The sequence below is a fragment of the Protopterus annectens genome, chromosome 17.part0 (assembly GCF_019279795.1).
Source record: "Protopterus annectens isolate FY-2018-M chromosome 17.part0, PAN1.0, whole genome shotgun sequence".
Classification (NCBI taxonomy): Eukaryota; Metazoa; Chordata; order Ceratodontiformes; family Protopteridae; genus Protopterus; species Protopterus annectens.
In genome coordinates this window covers 829,015,991-829,039,503 of record NC_056751.1, presented here as the reverse complement: position 1 = coordinate 829,039,503, position 23,513 = coordinate 829,015,991, and the positions used below count along the sequence as shown (strand labels likewise).

The 23,513-nt window shown below is 39.6% G+C and overlaps 1 protein-coding gene across 4 annotated transcripts in view; it reads right to left on the bottom strand.

Moving 5' to 3' along the window:
* The window catches only part of TMEM41B (transmembrane protein 41B), a 415,812-nt gene that overhangs the window by 197,189 nt on the left and 195,110 nt on the right, over positions 1–23,513 (bottom strand). For all 4 annotated transcript variants that reach the window (XM_044059302.1, XM_044059304.1, XM_044059301.1 and 1 more), the window contains one exon: positions 10,232–10,349. In XM_044059302.1, the coding sequence (XP_043915237.1) occupies positions 10,232–10,349 (118 nt within the window). The remainder of the gene's footprint in view (positions 1–10,231; positions 10,350–23,513) is intronic.

Here is a 23,513-nt window from a genome sequence, read left to right as displayed (position 1 = left end):
CTGAAGCTGCTGTCACTTCATTGACTTAACAGGCATTCACTGCTACCTTAAAGTCCCCTACTTTTGGTTAAAATGTTATCCTTTTTCAATGACTACTTCAAACACAAGCAGTGCAAATGCTACAGAACAGAACTGAAAAGTGCATTTTATTGCTTTTGTTTCTTAGAAATGCTAACTTGCTTTCTTTTGTGAAGGCTGAAATCTAGTTCTTCAAGGTATCTCCCCTCCCCCTTCACACCTACCTTCCCTAGCTGTCAAAGAGCTAAGGGTAATTTGACCCATTATCTGCATGTGATTGACAGCTCACAGCAGGTGACCAGAGTAATGTACTGTTTTCTTGTCAGCCTTTCCCTCCTTACAGTGGGACACTTTTTTTGTTGCACTCCTCCTGTCAAATTTAGAACCAAGCTACATAGCACTGGGAATAATCACTGTTTTGCAAAGCATCAAACTCCCACTTATTTTTCCTTCTCGTTTGGTTAAATAGCTGACAAACGACACACTATAAACATGAAATATTTCACAGACTTGCATGACAGCACCAACATGCTTTTTTAAGACATAATTTAAAAAATTACGGTATTGCATACTTCTTGTAATCTGATGTAGTGTTGTCAATTAATTGTGACAGACATCTGCTTCTTATGTAAAAACATGCAATTAATGTATACGCATGGTTATTGCAAATTTATGCTCTTAGTTTTTGCAGCTGTTACTGTGCTTCTGTCTGTACTTTGTCACATATTCGTAGGGCAATGTAAAGCAATATGACAATACAAAAACAAAATTTACAAAATTTAGAAATTACATCCAAAAATGAGACTCACCACACTCACCCTCATCCACCACACCTCACTCACCCACCCACACTCAACCACTCACCACCCACACACACCCACACCAACTCACTCACCCACTCACCCACTCACCCACTCACCCACTCACCCACTCACCGCACTCACTCACTCACCGCACTCACTCACTCACTGCACTCACTCACTCACTGCACTCACCACTCACTGCACTCACCACTCACTGCACTCACCACTCACTGCACTCACCACTCACTGCACTCACTGCACTCACTGCACACACCACTCACTGCACACACCACTCACTGCACACACCACTCACTGCACACACCACTCACTGCACACACCACACTCGCACATCTCGCACACCACACTCGCCCACTCGCTCACCCACCACACTCACCCACCACACTCGCTCAACTCACACACACCACACACACTCAACTCACACACACACACACACACACTCAACTCACACACACCACACACACTCAACTCACACACACACCACACACACTCAACTCACACACACACCCGTCCACACACATAACTACAAGTTTGTTTGGCAACACCAAGAATGACCCCAGGCCTTCGTCCGAGGAATGCACAAGTAATTATGTACTTTGGCTGTGAAGACATCAGAAACAGAAACACATGCCTATACAGATCTTACACATCAAGCCGCTGCATTCAAATTGTACATGAAATGCACCCATTGAACGGTTTTCCACCTACAACATTATTAAAGTACGTTAATCCAACACTAGTGAGCCCTACTTTACACAGCCCAGTAAACCTGTCCACAGATTTAGCTTCTACAGCACAGTCCAATAAACTGTCTGCTGTACATTAGTGTTAACACAGGAATTTCCAGTTCTTATCAGCATAACCACATACACAATTTTCCACCTCAGACCTTTCATGAAGGATGTTTTATTTTTAAAACTTTCATCCTTCCCACTTTAGGTGTCTTACATAAATCCTAGCAAAAAGGAGACCTATAAACTGCCATCACCCTGATCCAAATCCATCCAAACATGGCTGCAAAACTAAAGGTGTTACGGTTTTGAGGGGAGGGTTAAGCAACCATGCCCACACCACCTGGGAACAATCAAATTCTTCCTGTCTTTATAACTACACAATTCCACAACCACAGGGAAAAAATTACCCAGCAAAGGCACACCAGTACCTAATGGAATTAAGTGACAATTCAACACTAAATCATAAATCACAAAACAGACTTTATCAATTCAGTATATGAAGAACATACCATTATAGTGTATTTAAAGTTACATCTAACTACCAGATTGTGCTGGGACAGCTTTAGAGATAAAAGTGGTTTTGTAACATTCAGCAGATACCGGCAGAGCGCCCTTTATCACACAAACGTGCACACACTTGCCCCTTATCACACAGATGCGCGCACACTTGCCCCTTATCACACAGACACAAAGTTTGTTTGGCAACAGCTAAAATTGACCCAAGGGCTTTTTTCTTCTGATAGCAGTCTGTTAACTATAGGCTCATAGGTTGGTACTAGGCTATCGGCCCTATGGGGTTATACAAGCCTAGCCATAACAATTCCCTGGCTATTACTTCCACACTATTTTCTACCCTGGACCTCTGTCTAGCAGGGTGAGTGACGTGATCCCTGGGGTTAATTTCTTTCTCCCATTTAATCGTCAATGTTCCGTTTGAAGAAGGCCAAAGAGGCGGTCTGCTTGACATGTATGGGCAGTCAATTCCAGAGTCTGGGCAGTCCCTGAGTCAGGAACCTACCCCTCCAGCATTTGTTTATTGTGATGACAAGGTTTAGATCCCTGGAGCGTGTAGCTCTGAGGGATTGGGATTTCTTTAAGTGTAGCATGTCCCAGAACGGGTACATGTTTTTTCCCCAAAGGGGATAACTATACATTTCTTGGCACTGAGCTTGAGCCCATGGCTCTGGCACCAGGCATCTGTTTCTGTAAAGCCCTTTTCTAGAGTATCCACAACATTTGGGGATTCAATAATGGCTCCCAGTTTGCAGTCATCTGTGAACTTTGTTAACCAGAATCCCTTAGTGTTGGCCTGTACTTCAGAGAAGTAGATGCCAAACAAGAGCGGTCCTAGGACGGACCCCTGAGGTACTCTGACTTGTCAGAAGCTGGATTTGGAGTGGGCTACTTTTACAGCGTGGGTTCTGTCAGTAAGCCAGTTGGCAACCCATCGAGTGACATAGGGATTAATGCCCAGCTTAGTAAGCATTCATACACACACTTGCCCCTTGCTTGCATTCTCACACAAACACACACACACACTTGCCCCTTGCTTGCATTCACGCACACACACACACACTTGCCCCTGGCTTGCATTCACGCACGCACACACACTTGCCTCTTGCTTGCATTCACACACACACACTTGCCCCTTGCTTGCATTCTCACACACACACACACACACACACACACACACACACACACACACACACACACACACACACACACACACTTGCCCCTTGCTTGCATTCACATACACACACACATGCACTTGTGGCTTTAAAACACAAGAACCAGTATGACGGTCATAGTCCATGACACCTCACTGGACTATATGAAGAAGGACATGGAGCTCTCTGAATACATGTCTCCCAGGTGGGTATGAATCTAGCCTTGAGTCGCATCCTACCTTCAGCAATGATTATACGAAAGGCCAGCAAAAATGACCTACTTCAACAAATGGCTTAGTTTCTAGTGTCACAACAAGGGGATTCAATCTCTGACAGCTTGGGTTGACATAACCGACAAGCCACTATGCTTTTCAAGAGATGGTTTGCACTTATCACCACTTGGCTTCTGAATATTGACAAAAACTTTGTCACCATAGTGCCTTTTTTAGGATATGCCAAGTTAAGCCCGCCAACATAATAACAATCAGTCAGAAATACCTAAAGGCGCTGCTTCTCAATGCTAGTAGTTTAAATATAAAAAACATGTATTACCTGGAAGCACTCCTTACCCTAGAAAATTCACACACATATATGCAGTCACAGAAACGTAGTTCAGAACCGTAGTAATCACTCTGGCTATTAAAGTCTACAGTGCCTTTCATACATTTTGACCCCCCTCAGCTCTGAATAAAACATATGGAGGAGTTTCAATGTTTTTAAAGAACTAATACAATGCTATACTGGCCCAAAAACATGACTGAATTGAACTGCTGCTTGCCCAACTAACCACAGGTGTGAACCTCCATCATACCCTTGCATAATAGTGGTACTAAAAATAGACACAGGAATGTTTAGAGGAGATGCATTAAACACGTTATAAAGCTAAACAAGGAGCAACATTAAACCATACAGCCCAGAAATCATGTTAGTATCTAATCATACTGCCTATGCTGATAAAGCAATTTAATTGTCCATAACTGAAAATCTGGCATGGTACAATTAACACCACTAAAGCTACTGATGTGTTACAGTAAGACAATCTAGCATACCTGAGCAAACGGTCAGTTCGTACAAGACCAGTGTTATTGCAAAATATCAATGCTAATAATACATATAAGTGGAAACAAATGGGTGCTGCTGACGAAATTATATAGTATTCTCCATTCATAATGAATGCTCCTGCTACGCTGACTCAGCAGAAAGTACAGCTGTGTACCTACCATAAATGTAGATGTTCGAATGTATTCACTGTTGCAGTCATTACTCTTGGGTTATCCTGCTGGCAGGCTACCCGCAGTCGGCCTGAATTCCAAAGTCTTGATTGGGCGTCGGTTGCTGTCACCTCTTCCCTGATGTCAGTGCACCAGGGGTATAAAAGATGCAGCCAACGCCATTTTCTTCAGTTTTTCTTGCCCGAGATGTCAGGTGCCCCCAAAAGGGTAGGCTAAAAATTATGCCAATAAACATGCATGCACTAAGGTAATCATTTCCTTCATCTACAAGCAAATACACCACAGAGGTTGTATAGAATAGAGAAGTACAGATAAGACCCAGCAAAAGAAAGGGGGATGGTGGGAGGGTAACCTGGACTGCAACAGTGAATACACTCGAACATCTACATTTTTGTTAGGTACACAACTGTACTATGTTCATAGTGTTTCACTGTTGCAGTCATTACTCTTGGGTTGAATCCCAAAGCTGAGGATGGGTGGCTGGGGCTAAATAGGATTAGGAGAGGCTATGATGCCCTGCAGAACTGCAGTGGCAAAGCCTGCTCTGGATTTAGAGTAGAGAGGTAAGTGGTAGTGCTTTGTAAAGGTGTGCACTGAACTCCAAGTTGCAGCCTCTAAGATGTCTTTGGTTGGTACTCCTCTGAGTAAGGCTGCTGCTCTGGCTGAATGTGGCCTAATGTCCTTAGGCACTGATTTGCCATGTTGTGAATAGCAGAAATGAATGCAATGGCCTATCCATTTTGAAATAGTCTGTTTTGAGATAGCCTTTCCTTGTGATCCAGCAGCATATGCCACTAAATGTGGCTCAGTCTTTCTGAAAGCTTTAGTTTTGTCCAAGTAGAAGCATAGCGGTCTGTGTATGTCCAAAGAATGCAGAAGTCTCTCACCCTTGTTCTGTGGGTTTGGATAAAAAGGTAGGCAAGTGAATGGTTTGGTTAAGGTCCACACTGGACACCACCTTAGGCATAACTGTAGGGTTTGTCCTCAGAGAAACCCTGTCCGGATAGAAAATGATAAAAGGTTCCACAGCCATGAGTGCCTGTAACTCCAAGACTCGTCTTGTAGAGGTTATTGCTAGGAGAAGAGCTGTTTTCCAGGATAAGAATTTTATATCAGCTGTTGAGGCTGGCTCAAAATGAGGCAGTGTGAGTTTTTCCAAGACATAGTTGAGGTCCCATGCAGGTATTGGGGCTCTTCTTGGAGGTCTTGTGTTTTTGGCCCCTCTGAGGTACTGCCTTATTAAAGAATGAAAAAAGATAGGTGGTTCCGTATTGTAATGGGCTGAAATGGCAGAGGCATGGATCTTAATTGATGAAAAGGATAGGCCTCTGTCCAGCATCTCAGTTAAGTATTGTAAAATCTGAGGAATGTTTGGAACAAACATGTCAATTCCTTGTGCCTGGTTCCAAGCACAGAATCTCTTCCATTTTTCTGCATAAGATTTTCTGGTACTGGGCCTCCTGCCCTCCAAAATAACAACCATCACAGCTTTGGAGAGAGGAGTGTTATGAATGGCTACATTATCCGCCATGCTGCCAGATTTAAGGTCCTGAGTTGGATGTGTAGGATCGGATTGTTTTGTTGGGTCAGTAAGTGAGGAATTTGAGGCAATGTCCAGGCTGAACCTTGAGACAAGTTCTTTAGGATTGGGTACCAGTGCTGGCATGGCCAGTCTGGGGCAATCAGTATCATTTTTGGCTTTTCTTGTCTGACCTTTAGGAGTACCTTGAGGAGGAGAGGCAGTGGAGGAAAGGCATATACTGTTAGGCTTTTCCAGCTGAAGGATAAGGCATCCACTTTCCATGCTTGCTTGTGATAAGTCCTTGTGCAGAATCTCTGTAGTTGACAGTTGTGAGGGGAGGCAAATAGATCTATGTCTGGGCATCTCCATTTCCTTGTTATCATGCTGAAGACTTGTGGATCCAGTTTCCACTCGTGGGGATCCATGAGGTTTCTGCTTAGTTCGTCTGCCAGAGTATTTATCTTTCCTGGCAGGAATTGTGCTTGCAGGTGAACTTGATAAGTCAATGCTGTGTCCCACAAAGTCATGGCTCGTCTGCAGAGGGGGTAGGAATGTGTGCCTCCCTGCTTGTTTATGATGACAGTCCCTCCCTGTTCCACAGTGGGCTGTTACACATACACTGTTAAGGATGGTGTTAAAAAACAATACACATGGTAAATAATACTTAAATTCATATTATTTCCTCCAATGTTTTACAACACATTTTAACCACACAATCAGCTTCTTAGCTGAAGTGCTCATTAGACCTGTTGCCCCGATAAAGGAAAAGTGCCATTACTCACAACCCTGTTGTGATGTACTGCTTTTTATACTGGCCTAAAAAGCAGCGTCTTACTTTTTTAAAAATAACTATACACAGCGAATTCCATGCACTGTCCATTACCTTGATAAGATGCAACACATGAGTTTAACATGTACTTCTCTACACAGGCATACTCTTCTGTATACATACTGCCAAGAAACAGAAGCAATAGTCGCACAGTTTCATATCCACAGGACATCTTTTGAGTGTACTTTCAGCTTCTTGCTGATGTTGCAGTAACCAGGGCAGTAAGGGTATTTTAATGCGCAGAGCAAAAACATTTCTTAACACAATGCAAGCACGTACACAAATGACAACTTCATTCAATGAATACCGCACTCAAGCCAAGTGATAAAAAAACACTATCTGTTTCAGGGGAAACATTACTTATGCTTTTGTAAACAAGAAAATTATCTCTTCTGACCAACCTATATTATAATGAGTACAGTAACATCTGCTCCAATCTGTTTCTATAACTTAGATGTTTTACTTCGTCAGTCTGTTTGGTAAAGAACTTTAGATTTTGTTTTTCCAATATTAACAACCGGGATCAGTTATAAACACAAAGAGCTCAATAGTATTTTATGCAAAGTCTTACAACAAGTCTTGTAAACTACAACTACAACTCTTGACATGGCTGGAAATAATTTACAAGATATCCCTAATCGCAGCATCACAAATAATGCTCTCACTACTTGTAATGACAACGTCCAGTGCATGGGTGATTAGAACCAAAATGCAATGCTTTTTTCCTAGGATTAAACACCATACAGTTACTCCACTTGTCAAATATGCAAGGCATTCAAAAAACTTAATAATAAAGCTTAATCATTAAAATAGTTGAAAATTGCCAGAATTTTGTATCAGTAAATTTGCTAACTAGTACACTATTATAGGATATAAAGTCTGACAAACAGGTCAAACAGGGGTCCAAGCACTGAAACCTGAGATACCTCTATCTTAAACCTTTTTGCTATAGTATTCTCAGTTTTTACCTTAAATGTTGTCCCATTCAACTATCAACCCATTTGGCATTCACTGGTTTCCATAAGTTCTGACAGAAACTTAAAGTTGGCCAGACAGGAACTACCTTCAGAAAACACGTTGGAAATATCTAGAGTGGAGCATAACTGCTTGGTTAACAAGAAACAGAATACTCTTTCAAAGCATTTACAAACGATGTAGGTGACACTAACTGGACAGTAGTTACCTAATGTACTAGTACTACCACCTTTAAAAGAGAGGAACTGTAGCAGTTTTTTTCCATAACTGGGGGACAAATCCCCCCTGAAGTCCAAAATGTGACAACCAACAACACAATGAAGTGTTCACTGAGCTATTTTAGACAGGAAATAACAATTAAGATCACATGGACCTACTGCTAAATACGGTTTTATTACTCTTGATGCTTTTATCTGCCATACTCAACTTTAACCTAGGAGAGGTGCTACTCTGAAGATTAGAATGAGGTTTTAACTGGGTGCAGCTGTTATTAGATCTGTCAACAAACTTATTTGCAAATAATTCTACCAAATGAGTCAGGTCTGTAATCAATGCTCTATTCTTAATCATACTGATACTTGAACAGGAATCCTTTCTGTGGTTCCTAAAAGGTTGCTAGCTTACGTTCATATTTTTCTCATAGATCATAACAACTGTTAAAACTTTATTTGTATTTATCGTTTGTTGAATGTGTTAGTTGCAGCAGGCTAGTAACCTCTTTTCAGAGGAGGCCTGATGTGGTATTTACTCTACTAAGGGAAAAATTTGGCCATGACACCAGGGAACTTCACCTACTCTTTCCGATAGTTGCCATGGGATCTTTTATATCCACCTAAGCTAGCAACAACTCAAGCAACTGGGGACTTGATCTAACGTTTCATCCAATGGACAGCACACTCTGGAGTGCAGCATCCCTTTATGCTGCACTGTAATGTCAGCAATTGATCTACTTGGTGCAGGAATGGAACCCACAGCCTTCTGCACCAAAGACAAGTACACTACCTATTGCACCACTGACAATCTCATTTCAGGGTGTTTTTATTTGCTGCACTAGAAGGCTCCATATACATCTACCAGTAACATTTCTTTTTTCCTTCCAAGTCTTTCTAATTTGACAGTCCACCATTCTGTCTGCTTCTTTAGACATTTGTTATCCTCAGAACATAATGATCAATTACAAAACATATACACACACACGTGTATGTATGTGTATATATGTATATATATATATATATATATATATATACACACACACATATATATATATATATATCTACACACACACACACACACATACATACATACACACACATATATACATATACCATTTACATACATACATTATATATATATATATATATATATATATATATATATATATATATATATATATATACACACACACACACACACACATATACACACACACAAAATTTCCTACAGTCTTTAAAATTCGTATCTTCCTGTCGTTTCCAAATTTTTAGCTCTTTGTTAATGGCCAAGTAATCCATTTAATAAAATTTTAGTGTGAATTATTCTAAAAGCACAGTTTGTCTTGACTTTTCTACTTCCATACATACATGCACGTATACGCACACACATTACATACACACACATATATATATATATTATATATATATATATATATATATACACATATATATATATATATATATATATATATATATATATACACATACACACACACACATACACACACACACGTGTGCGTGTGATCTGATCCATGAAGTTCAAATTCAGTTCCACAACAACTAGTTTCTAAACTATTTTCAGTTCAAACAACATTAAGGACTTAGACAACAAAGAAAGAAACTGCTTATAGCGAAACTCTACACCAGATCTTACAATCTGGATGTGGAGATGACATCACCACCAGAAGATCAGCTTCGCCACTCCGCAGAATGTGCACTGAGGTCACCTATAACCATATCTAAACCTTGAAATATCCAATGCATTTAGTCTAGCTTCTTACCACTTATAAAACAGTAATTTTTACGAACAGTTCCGTAACCAAACAACATATGTGCTTCAGTATGGCTACCACACTGGGATACAAGATTCCATCACCCGAATTAAGTGTAATACCCTTCAAAGCGTGTTAAAAGTTTTGCAATATTAAAACTGTGCAAGCCAAAAACAAAAATGACAAATGGCAAGTGAATTTAATAGGTAGTAAGAATACATTTTAGAAAATAAGCTGAAAAGCTGACCAGAATAAATATTCACATATCACTACTACAAGACACGGCTAGAAAAAGAAATAGAAACAGTGCATCATTAAAACGTCATTACGTGTATAGCTAATACCTGCATTTCTCTAAACACATTATTTTACTGCACCACACAAATTATTAGTCAAAATATGCACTGAAAATTATTTGTAGAGGTGTCTTTTTCCATTGATTTACTTACTCTGTAAGTTCAGGAAAATTGTGATATACTAGAGACATTATAAAAGCTGCACACAGGAAAATGGACAACAAAATCAGGAGAGACATCCTTGCAGATCCACCTTGCATCTTTGCTTTTTCTGAAATTACAGAAGCAGATATTTATGTCAGACTTCAAAAACTTACCATTTTCATGCATTCAACCCTCTCCCCAAAACATTCACAACCATCAGAGTGGCACTTTGTTGCCTTAGTAAACGCAAAGAGAAATGATACTTTACCAGTTATGGTTATACAGAGCTTGGAACATTTATAGGTTCAAGCAAGTACAAGGCTAGCTGCCGTCCCAGGCCATTTTAAACCTAACACAATTCCCTTTAGGTGCTTGAATTTCCTGACCTTTAACCTACCCCTAGTACTAAAAACTATACTAATTCTGCAAATCATTAATTGCAAACCCTGCAAATGTAAGATGACACATGGTCTGCATAGTCTTTCCTTGAAATGCCTCTATCATGCACATTTTTTCTTCTTTTACGATGGGCACCCTTGATTCTATCTCCTGACTTACACCCTTCTACTGTGTCCCTCTCTAGTGACGTGTTCCAAAGACTATGGATACTCTTCACATTCATAAATCAATTTTAAAATCACCCCCCTCTCCACATTCCATCTGCATTCCCTTTCCCACCTGCTCAGTGACAATTCAGTGCATCACTTAGTATCCTACTCCCAAATCCTTTTTCTAGCATGCGTAATTCACACACAAGAATCTTTCCCGATATTCCAGCCCTCTCATTCTCATCCACCTTTTAGTACCCTGCCCCACTGCATACTTTCTGCTAGCCTATGCTTCTTTCTCTGGACAGTTTCCAGAAGTGAGCAGTCATCCACATGCAGCCTTATTAGGGGCCCACACCACTGCAAGAGTGCCATCTCTTCTCACGTCTACATTACCAGCATCCATTAGATTCTATAAACATTTCAATATCCTGCTCAATTTATCCAATGAGCAATTATAAACTCCATAGCTAATGGGAATTATAAACCGCATATATATTTTTTAATCTGTCATCCCTAGGGGAGTTCTTCCCTGCATCTTTGTTTTAATTAGATTCTTTAAAAGTGTGCAACTTTGCACTGTTTTTTGCACTAAACCAGATTACTACTGCCAGCACACCCTTCTAAATCTCACCAGCGCTAGAAAAACATCAGTTCATCTGTTTGCGATCACTACACCAGTCTTGTCATTGTCAAAAGAAAGAATGAGAATTTCACTGTAATCCCAGAGTTATCTCAAACACAATTACAATTGAGGAACAAACCTACCACTGAACCCTGTAGCAAGTGGGTAATGGCATTTCCCCACATATTTCTCTCACTGCTTTTTAAATTTCGCTAATAATTCTTCCTATATGTTTTCAATCTTGCCATCAATCTCCTGAAAGATGACTTATTTTCATTCCCCCATCAATATCCAATACCTCACTCACGTCCAGATACCACCTCTCCACAGGGCTGTTCTCTGCTAACATTAGTGGTGACCCAGTCACAAAACTTAAGATGGAGTGGAATGATTTGTCTTTGAGTCACAACATCCATCTCAAGGCAACATTTAGAAACTACCAACTTGTCCAAAAAAATTATCAATACCTTTACCTAGGTCAGAAATTACATTAACTATACAACTTCTGGGCAGCTTCTTGGACCTACCAATGAACAAAGGGAACTACTATCAGCGTCCATGCTGCACCATTATTCTGGTTTCTAAGAAGAGGTAGAACAAGTTAGCCACTAGTTTAATGTGCATGTAAACATCCTCCCCCCTCTTTCAGCATCCTGATAAGCAACCCCTCCAGGACTTGCATTTCAGCCTTCCCAAGTTAAACTCCGTTTTACCTGCTTATTCCCAATTCACTTTCTTTTATATCCTTTAGTCCTATCCATAAATTCCCATGTCAGCAGCCCGCCTCCCTACTACTTTGAAAATACTGAATGAAGACTTTGCTGAGTATTTCTGCTTGATCACCATCATTATAACCTTTCCCCCTCTTCCAGGGACACAACATTTAGAGACATCTCTACTTTTCTTATGTATACAGTTCTTCCCAACATGCTCACCACATCTCCTTCTCTTGGACTGCAGTAGTATGGATGTATGATCATGCCTGTCTTCTAAAATATCTCATACACCTTTGCTATCCCTTACCACTCATTAAGACATCCCACAGTTTTTCTACCATCACCAGCTCCCATCATCCTTCTGTATTATTTTAACTATGATTCTTCCTACATATGTATTTTATTTATCCTTTGTTGGCCTGTTAGTTTCAGTAGGCTAGTGGCCTCTTTCCAGGGAGACCCTACGGTTAATATAAAAAAAGTGTACACACGCCTGATAAAATGTCAGGTTTTTGTGATATAAAAAATGAGACCACAATAAATCATTTCAAAACATTTCTCACCTTTAATGTGACCTATAACCTGTACAATTCAATTGAAAAACAAACAAATCTGTTAGGGGAAAACATACAAAAAATAAAAAACGTACAATAAGCTGGTTGCATAAGTTTGCACACCCTTAAACTAATACTTTGTTGAAGAACCTTTTGCTTTAATTACAGCATTCAGTCTTCTTGGGTAGGAATCTATCAGCATGGCACATCTTGGCTTGGCAATATTTGCCCACTTGTCCTTACAAAAGCACTCCAAATCTGTCAGACTGCAAGGGCATCTCTTGTACATAGTCCTCTTCAGGTCACCACACAGATTTTCTATTGGATTTAGGTCTGGGCTCTGGCTGGGCCATGCCAAAACTTTAGTTTTATTCTGGTAAAGCCATTCTTTTGTTGATTTGGATGTATGCTTGGGGTCATTGTTGTGCTGAAAGGTGAAATTCCTCTTCATCTTCAGCTTTCTAACAGAGGCTTGAAGTTTTTGGGCCAAAAGTGCCTGATATTTGGAACTGTTCATAATTCCCTCCACCTTGACTAAAGCCCAGTTCCACCTGAAGAAAGGCAACCCTAAAGCATGATACTGCCACCACCATGCTGCACCGTGGGGATGGTGTTCTTTTGTTGATTTGATGTGTTGTTTTTGCACCAAATATACCTTTTGGAATTGTGGCCAGAAAGTTCAGCCTTGGTCTCATCAGACCATAACACATTTTCCCATATGCTTTTGGGAGAACGGACGTATTGTTTCGCAAAATTTAGCCGGGCCTGGGTGTTTTTCTGTGTAAGAAAAGGCTTCCGTCTTGCAACCCTACCCCACAGGTCAGACAATATGGAAAATACTGGAGATTGTTGTCACATGTAGTATAAAACCAGTATTTGCCAGAAATTCCTGCAGCTCCTTCAGTGTTGCTGTAGGTCGCTTGGCAGCCTCCCTGACCAGTTTTTGTCTTGTCATCAATTTTAGAGGGACGTCTAGTTCTTTGCAACGTCACTGTTTTCCCATATTTTCTCCACTTTTTGAGGACTGTCTTCACTGTGTTCCATGGTATATCCAATGCTGTGGAAATTTTTTTGCAACGTTCACCTGACTGATACCAACAATGAAATCCCTTTGATGCTTTGTAAGCTCTCTGTGAACCATGGCTTTGCTGTAGCAGGCAACTGAGTAAATGTCAGGAAAACCCTGCTAGGCCAGCTGAACTTTATTTGGGGTTAATCAGAGTCTCTAATTGATGGCAGGTGTGTACCCAAGAAGACCTAATGTTGTAATTAAAGCAAAAGGTGCTTCAACAAAGTATTAGTTTAAAAGTGTGCACACTTATGCAACCAGCTTATTGTATGTTTATTTTTTATATTTTCCCCTAACAGATTTGTTTGCTTTTATAGGTTCATAGGTTGGTACTGTGCTATCTGCCCAAAGGCATATATTAGCCCAGCCACGTTATGCAGTATTCACTGCCCCTTTAGTAGTTCCCTAGACCCTTGTACTAGCAGCTAATACCCTTGGCCCCTATCTAGTAGTGCTGTTGGTGTGATCCCCGGTGTGAACTTTCTGTTACCCATCCACTCATCAAGGTTCCTCTTGAAGAGTGATAGTGAGGGGCTCTGTCTTATGTAGATCGGGACCCTGTTCCATAGTAAGGGAAGTCTCTGCAAAGGGAATCTATCCCTCCAGCATGTTCTATTCATTGTTGTGTTGAGGTTTATATCCCTAGAGCGTGCAGCTCGAGTAGATTTGGTTTTGCTAAGATGGAGCATGTTCAACAGTTCTGGGTTGGACATGGCTCTGTACGTTAGACAGAGATTGCCTCTGAGAAAGCGGTATACAACAGAACAGTCTTAGCTTTTTCAATCGTGCTGCATAAGGCAACTGTTTTGAGGCCAGTAATCCTCTTGGTTAGGTACCTCTGTGGTCTCTCCAGCTGCTGGAGATGTCTAGCCAGGTACATTCCAATAGGTGCATTGTACTCAATAATGGGTCTGATGAGGGAAGAGTAGAGTAATTACATCCTTAGATCTTGGTGCGAACCCTTTTGTGATCGGATGGGTCACACAGAAGGATTTTCTAACCAGTTTGGCAACATGGTTATCAAAGGAAAGCTGACTATCTACTTGGGTCCCTAGATCCCTTATTTCTTCTTCAGATTTCAGGGGATTACCTCCTATGTTGTAGTTTGCGGGTACTCTGTTTTTTCCAAAGGGGATTACTACGCATTTTTTTTGCATTTAGCTTGAGACCATGGCTTTGACACCATGCATCAGTCTCATTTAGGCCCTACTCCATGTCGGCCGGAGACTCTATTACAGCACCCAGTTTGCAGTCGTCCGCAAACTTAGTCAGCCACAGCCCTTCCGTGCTTGCCTGCACTTCTAAGAAGTATATGCCAAACAGGAGGGGGCCCCAGGACAGAGCCATGAGGCACACCACTCATTACTGGCCTGGATTCGGGCATAGATCCCACTACTCTTACTTTATGGGATCTGTCTGAGAGCCAGTTTGCAATCCATCTTGTGACGTAAGGGTTTGTGCCCAGGCTGGTGAGCTTATCAATAATACCTGAATGGGGAATGGTGTCAAATGCTTTAGCAAGGTCAAGGTAAGCCGTGTGTACCTCCTTTCCCTTATCTATAGCCCGAGTAACTGCCTCAAAGAAATCCACCAGGTTCAGGAGGCATGATCTGCTCTTGACGAAGCCGAACTGTGTGGGGTCCAGTGACTAGAGGTTCCCAATCTCTCCATTTATGAGTTCCATAATGATTCACTCCATAGCCTTACAGATCAGACTGGTCAGGCTTATTGGTCGGTAGTTCCCAGGGTCAGTTGTGGCCCCACCCTTGTGTAGCGGGACGACCGTTGCCGTGTGCCATTCTATGGGCACATATCCTGTGGAGAGGCTGAGAATGAACAGGGTATTAAGATGCGGGGTTAATTCCTTTTGGAGCTCGCGTATGACACAGCCTGGGACACCATCTGGTCCCATGGAGGCAGTGTTTTTAGCTTTAGATAGAGCTTTGTTAACCAACGTATCAGTAATAATTGGACTTACACAACCCCCTGGAATGGTAATAGGCCCTGTAGGTGGTGAGGGGGGGGGGGGGGGAATTTGCACTGAACCTGTCAGCGAAGATGTTGGCAATGTCAGAAGGGTCAGTGTATTTTGTTCCATTTTGTACTAGCGCAGAACAGACCCGAGCATTGCCATTTAGGTTTTTGACGTAGCCATAGAAGGCCTTATTGTTATCTTTGGCAACTTTCTTTTCAAAATTAGCTTTAGTTGACTTGATGAGGGCCCTCAATTTCTTACTAATGCTGATCAGGGATGATTTTTCTACTTGAGATTTGGCCTTTTTTTGTACAAGTCTCCTCCTTTTATTGTAAAGTTTGCTTATGGCTGGGGTCCACCAGACTGGTTTCTTCTTGCTTGAGGAAGGAGTCTTGGTTTTATTTGGGATAGCACGGACCATGCAATCCTTAAGATGCATATAGAGTGCCTTGGTGTAGGATTCCGCATCCTGGATATCATTATCCCTCTGCAAGGGAACAGTGAAGCTTTCCACTTCGGATGCAAGTAGTTTGAAGTTTGCTTTGGAAAGGTTTTTGACTATGGTTTCTTTGACTGGGGGAGGATGTCCAGGGTTATCAGTTTGTGGTCGGATCTGCCCAAGGAGGGAGTGATAACGGGTGTGGTACAATGGGCGCCCATATTTGTGATGATTAAATCCAATAGGTTGTCCCCTCTAGTGGGGGAACATACTAGTTGTTCAAGGGCATTTGAATTTATAAATTCTATGAATCGCTGAGCATAGGAGTTGGAACATTGGTAGTTTGACCAATCTATACCAGGGTAGTTGAAATCACCCAAGATTATGGTGTTGGGTAGGACCTTTATATTTTCCAATGTCTCAATGAATGCAGAGTGAGCATCTTGGGACATGGTGGGCGATCTATAACCGGCTACGACTTGAAATGTGGTTTTGCCTGCTGATAGTTGCGCATGGATGATCTCTGGGGCATCATGCTGCACTACTAACCTGGAGATATGGGTATCCTTGATGAATATGGATACACCTCCCCCTTTTGTACTGTGATCCAGTAACTGAGGCCGGAAGGTATGATAGGAATTGTAACCTGGCAGTGCTTGAGGTGCTCTCTTGAGCCAGGTTTCCGTCACTGCATAAACATCGATTTTCAATTGAATTGGACAGGTCCCTGTCACATTAAAAGGTGGGAAAAGTTTTGAAATGTTTTATTGTGATCTCATTTTTTTATATCACAAACCTGGCATTTTAACAGGGATGTGTACACTTTTTATATCCACTGTATGTGGTGCTTATACTACTAGGAGAAATTTGACCAGGGCATCAAGGAATGTTCCCTACCCTTTGGAGTGGTTAGATGGTGCAGCACGGCTCCTACAGCAGCCACGAAGAGGACTAAGGGAAAGAGCAGCATAGAGGAGACGATAAAAGCTATGAATAGATTGAAGGTGGAAAGTCAGAATTTGGATAAAAATTTGTTCAAATTGGAGCTTCAGAATGTAAATAAATAAAGATTCCTGTATGGTGGATGCTACAAATGAGCAGCGCTTTGCTGTCTCCATGGAGAATGAAATGTGTGTCTGTTGAAGTGGTGCAGATAAGAGAACTGGCATCAGGAGGGCTTGCAGATGATGCCCTGCAAGCAGAATGATCCAGTTGACAGTTCTGCCGTTTCACGAAGTGAGATGGCAGATTCGGAAACGCTGAAGACAATGTGGAAAAAGAACCAGGTGATGCAGCAGAAGAGAATGCAGCAGTTATGCAGCAGTTAAAAGTTATGCATCAGTGACAGAAAATAGAAGAAGAAAGCAGCAGCAAACTGAGATGACGTCCGCTTTTGTAAAAGCCAATAATGTAGTAACTAAATCTATGCAGCAGTGGCAGCAAGCAAAAAAGAAGTAAAACTGTTTTTTTTTTAAAAAGAGAAGACTAACTGTGAGAATAAGAACAAATTATGAATGGGGCAATCTGGTAAGTGTTCTGGATTTTAAAGCTCAAGATATCTGATCAGTTATACATATTGGGGCAAAGACTTTTTTGTGACTTAACATTTGAAACTATTGGACTGATGAAATTTCTGCAACTATGTAAGAAAAAGGAGGACATTTACCTGTTGAACAATTACTGGTTTTCTTGTAGTAACTTAAATGCTACTTTGGAGTTAAAAACTGTTGAAATGGATGAAGAGGGTGCTAAAAAATGCATTTAGATTCTGTGTGAAACTGTTGATAATACTGTGAAAGTTAAACAGAAGAGAACTTCTGTAATAGAGGGTAGAGATTGGAAGTTGCTTTGAAATGTGAAAAAAAAAAAACACAAACATGGTGAAACTCTTGCAAAGTGTTAATTTTGTGACTGGCCATAGAGGGATGTTAAGAGATGCTGGCCAGCCTAAATCACGTTCCTTTTGTGGGGACTTTTCTCATTTAATTAAATGACTGTGACAAGATACAAAGCAACTAGTATGGAAAGAAGCAAGCAAGAAGGTGTGTACCTGAAAGCAGGTTGTGTAAAAAACAGACCCTTTTCGATGGACTGTTAAGAGCAAAAACATTAAATAATAAAAAAAGAAGGGAAAAGAAAAGATAACATACATGAGGAAGGACAAGAGACTGGGGGAAAGGGTAAAGCATGGGAAGAAACTACAGAAGATAAAAATATGGAGGAGAAAATGAGGAGAGATAACACAAGTAGGAAGAGAGGCCAGGATGACTGATACTAACAACTTTTTGAAGTTCAAGGCTAGCCAGTGAAAAACTTGATTGTGAGGATCAATTATTTTTTTATGTATAAACCCAAGGGAAAATATTCAGGTGGGGAAAGAGTTAAAATCAGAAAATGAAAATTCAAAAATATTCCCCCGAATTTATAAAGAAAAGGCAACAACTTAGGAGTACTTTCAATAAATGTGAACAATATTATTAACACTGTAAGAATGATAGGGATACGGGAATGGCGTGATAAATGTGATGTGGATGTTATTCTGTTAGATGATGTAAGATTCCTGATAAGTGAAGAAAGACTGTAAACAGAAAAATTGTGGGGTGGATAATATGGAACTTATGAAGTTAACATTGTTCTAGAGTGGCTGTGTTGTATAAAAAACAGTGAAAATACTTGATGTAACATTGGTAAGGATAGGAAGGTTAACTGTTGTTTATGTGAGCTAGAAAAAACATGTTTATAGAATTATAGCATTATATGCATATATAACTTGCAAAGAAAAACAGTACATGTTTAATCAAATATTAGACTGTGGTGGTTAACATGAAAATTATAATTGCAGGGGACTTGAATAGTGAATTAAGGGGGAAAAGGCAAAAAATAAAGGAAAGATGTAAAGAAAAATACAGGAAGTGATAAAATGTGGTAAATTAACTGTGTGGAACAAAAGTCAATGGACTTGTAAAAGACAGGCACTTGGATCTGAAATTATTTTGTATTACAGAAAAGTTTGAGGTAGCAGATGGTGACACAGTTGTGACAGGTTTTTCAGACCATTTAGCAATATGAACTGAGGTGATGGAAGAAAATGGAGTGTATTAAAACAGCAATGGAAATAAAGAATAAATGATAGATTACGGGATGAAATTGGAGAGTGTGAAGTATTGTTATTACAGAAGGATCATAGAACAATGAAGGACTTCTATAAAAACTGGTCTGAATGATTATTATGAATGGAAATTTAAAATGAAGTACTTTTTCTTCAATGGCAGGATGATGGAGGAAAGGAAAAGAAAGTGATGTATGGGAAAATGTATAGGATTCTAAGAGAATTTAGAGAATAAGACAAGACAGTATTATGATACAGAAAAAGCAAAATAAATTGTAAAAAATAAGGCATTACTGTTTATGCAGAAATATTATTTACAAGGGAGAAGGGAGGTGGTCCATATTTGGGTAAAAATAAAGGAGAATACAAATATGAGGGAAATGAAAGTGTAAAAAAAAGAACATGAGCAAATTTTGAATGTTGTAGCACAGCATGTAGAAAATATGTGTAACAGTAAAAAGAAGGAAAACAAGTGAGAATGGAAAGTAAAAATAATTTTCAAAACGAGTTAAGGAAGAATCTGAAAAAGAAATCACTATTAGTGAATTTGATGAAGTACTCAAGAAAGAGAATGTTGATTCAGTATCAGGTCCAGAATGTATGGAATGTTAAAAAAAAAAAAAAAAAGGAGTATTTTGTAAATGTAAAATTGAATGAAAGGTTTGTTTATGAAGAGTCATGCAATGCGATATTAATATGTAGATGGAAAAAGATGAAATGAATGAAATAAAAAAATTGAGATGTATGTATCCCATAGACTACCGCGTCTATGGAACAGGCTCCCTATCCATGTGAAGCAGTGTTCCTCCTAACCCAATTCAAGTGCAAGTTGGACAATTGGATGGGAAACTGGAAACTCATCCCTGGTTTGGCAACTATGTCTCTAATGGATACAGGTAACCTGTAAATAGTTCATCTCCCAAACCCCTGCTTACACTTATCAAGGATATCAGAACTTGTCAGATATTTGGGATATATGGCTAGGCTTAAAAAGGCCCTTGTGGTCATTAGCCTAGTAGACACCTATGAACCTGTGAGATCCATCACATTAAGTAACACAGATCAGAAAATTTTATGAGAATAATAAAGAGAAGAATGGAAGGAAGGATGAGGGATATCATGGAAGAAATTATATATGGTACAAAACAGAAGGGATGTCAAGAATTATTATTGGTTGTATATATGGTACAAAACAGAATATATATGGTACATAACAGAAGGGATGTCAAGAATTATTATTGGTTGATAAGAGAAATTATGGAGTATATTAATATGTAAAAGGGAGGATGTAAAAACTTATGGTAGGTGATTAGTAAGGCATAATACATTGCCAGGTATTATAGAGAAGTATGGAATAGGTAACAGAATAAGGAAAGTGTGCATGTCATCATATCAAAATAAGACTTGAGTGTTAGTGAATGGGTGGCTGAGGTAAAGAAATATGCATGAAGTGTGCTTTAATATAAGGCTGTCCCATGAGTGGACTATTGTTTGCAGTGGTAATGAATGCGATACTCAGCGAAGTAGCTTATAAACTGGAAGATGCTACGTCTACAATGAAAAAGGAGATGGTAATTCTAGTAGTTTTGACATATGCAGGCGATATAGTTGTAGTCACCAAGAAAAAATATATACAAAGGAAGTGCTGGTTTGTTTGAATGGATGTTTAAAGGAAATGAGAATGACCTTGGATAAAGACAAAAGTAAGGGTTTGGGTGATGTGGTGAAAATTGGGGCGGGGGTTTCAATGAACAAGGGGCCTTTGATAGGGACACAATTTGGGAAAAACGATGCAGTTGTGATGCAATGGGAGGGTTTAATGAAAGAAATGCGTCTTCTGTGAAGGACAGAGATTAGCATTCAGGAAAAAGGTTTACCTGGTGAACTCTGTATTAATATGAAAAATACCACACGTCAAATGTTTAGATGATCCCACAAAAATATGAGAAGAAAACCATGCAACTGGTGTTTTTTTTCATACGGGATTCAAGACTAAACCCAGTAAAAATAGGGTTGCGCTACATGAGTAAGCATAAAAGTGGACTGGGGTTATAAATCCAGTTGTTAATTCTACTTCTTTAAACTTGTATAGAGTATTAAAGCAAGTAATGGAAGACAATGAGAAATTAATAGTGAGAACGTTTATATACAAGTACAAAAAGTTATACAAGATGATGAGAATAAGAAAAACAAAAATTAATATGTAAATGAAAAAATTAAAAATCAAGAAAATACTAATATGGAAAATAAAAATGGATGACCGAGAAAAGCAGAAGGATGGGGTATAATAATGCAATCAAACAATATTATGTAAATCTATGGGCAAATTCAATGGAAGAAATGATTAAAGAATAATGAAGGATATACGACAGTAAATATGTACATTCTGTAAATATGCATTTTTATGCTGTATAAAATAAAGGACCCCCTACTTTATTCAATAGGTGCTGTAGAATCTTTTACATCCATCTGAGCGACCATCAACTCAAGCAAATAGGACCTTGGTTTAACATCTCATCTGACAGACGCAATACTTGGGAGGCAACATCCCCCTTATGCTGTACTAGTGTCAGTAATACATCTGCTTGGGATGGGAAGAGAACTCATAGTCTTCTGCACTAAAGGCAAGTGTGCAACCTGTTGCACCACTGACACTGTACAAGTGGAAGGTGTTTTCCTGTAGTCCCAAACGTGTGCTATGACAGCCTTTCCTACATTAACTATGGAGACTGCGAACCATACAAAAGCAGTATCAAAATGATGTACGGCTTTCTAATCAGCACTCTTCACACCCTCTTTTGGTGAAGATCAGAGCAAAAACATTATCCTCACCTTCTGCTCAAGTCCAGCTTTCACTTGTCCAACATTTTCCGTTTACTTAACTCCTTACCCTGAAGGTGGCAACTTTCAGTTTTTCAAGAGAATGATTAAAGCCATATTAATTTCACTGGACAGGGACTGAGATATACTGTTAATTAGAACTGGGGTCTGTGGAATGAATGGGTAGAACACATGAGGGATGGGGATGCACTGTACAGAGGAAACCAAGAAAATGCGGGACAGACTCTGATATGGTGGCTATGAAGCTGAATGTGAACACAAGAACTCCTGGCTGTTGGCTATGACAGGTCAACTATCAGACCCAGGAAAAAAAAAAAGAGGACACTTACAAGACATGTAAACAGGAGAAGATATAGCTCTTTGAATTGGCTTATAATGACAAACTATTCCATTAGTCTTTATTTTTACCATAAACTGTTGTACTTGGTTCCTACTGAAAGTATATGGATTGGAACAGTCAAACTAAACTTGCAAGACAAATATGTATGCAAACACATACAAGCTTACATACATGCACACATACATATATGTACATTACACACACACACACACACACACTGCAAGTTTTGAGATTCATTATGTACTTGTATGCCAATATCACTTTTAATTTTTGTATTTAAATTATTTGAATTTGTTAACTTGTTAACCAGGGTAGAGTACTGATCAAAATTGACCAATTTGTCTCACCCAGGGAAAAAGTACAACAATAAAATTTAAATATACAACACAGATAGGCGTGTCAATGCAATACAGTGTCTATAACAAAGTTAGAGTACTATAACAAAGTTAGAGTAATGCAACAATAAAGTAAGCATAGTTAAGCATTCAATATGAGAAATGCTATACATTATATGGCTAAATGAATCCGAAATAAGCTTATCCATTATGGATTACTTATACACATGTACACAAGAGTTAGATTTTAAGATGTGTTCTATGCAGTTAGAGGGTATACAGAATAAGAAGGTTATTAGACAGTAACAAAATATGGTCTGCTTAAGTAATGTGGCCATGGACACAACACTGGCACTTAGCAAGTTTCAGAGTTTTGGTTGTGTCTGAAGACAAGGTATGATGATATTTATTTAAGAGAAGAGGGAATAAATTCCAAGAGTTTGGGGCCGAGAACAGAGAAGCAAGTGATGGTTGTTTTTTGGGGGTTGTAGTAAGGAAACCAAATAGTCATGATTCCTGGGGTTGTATGATGGGAGCTGTCATATTAGTTTAGCTGTGAGGGGGAGAATGTTTGTTTATATGCAAGTCTGAGTAGTTGGGAACTTAACAGAAGTCAGTTATTTGGTTGACTAGGAGCCATTTTGTTTTTTCTAAGGTTTTGTAATGGTGTTCATGCTTGGGAAGGAGAGAGTACAAGGAACCATTGTTATACGCTTAACTGTTAGTCTCTACTAAATGTG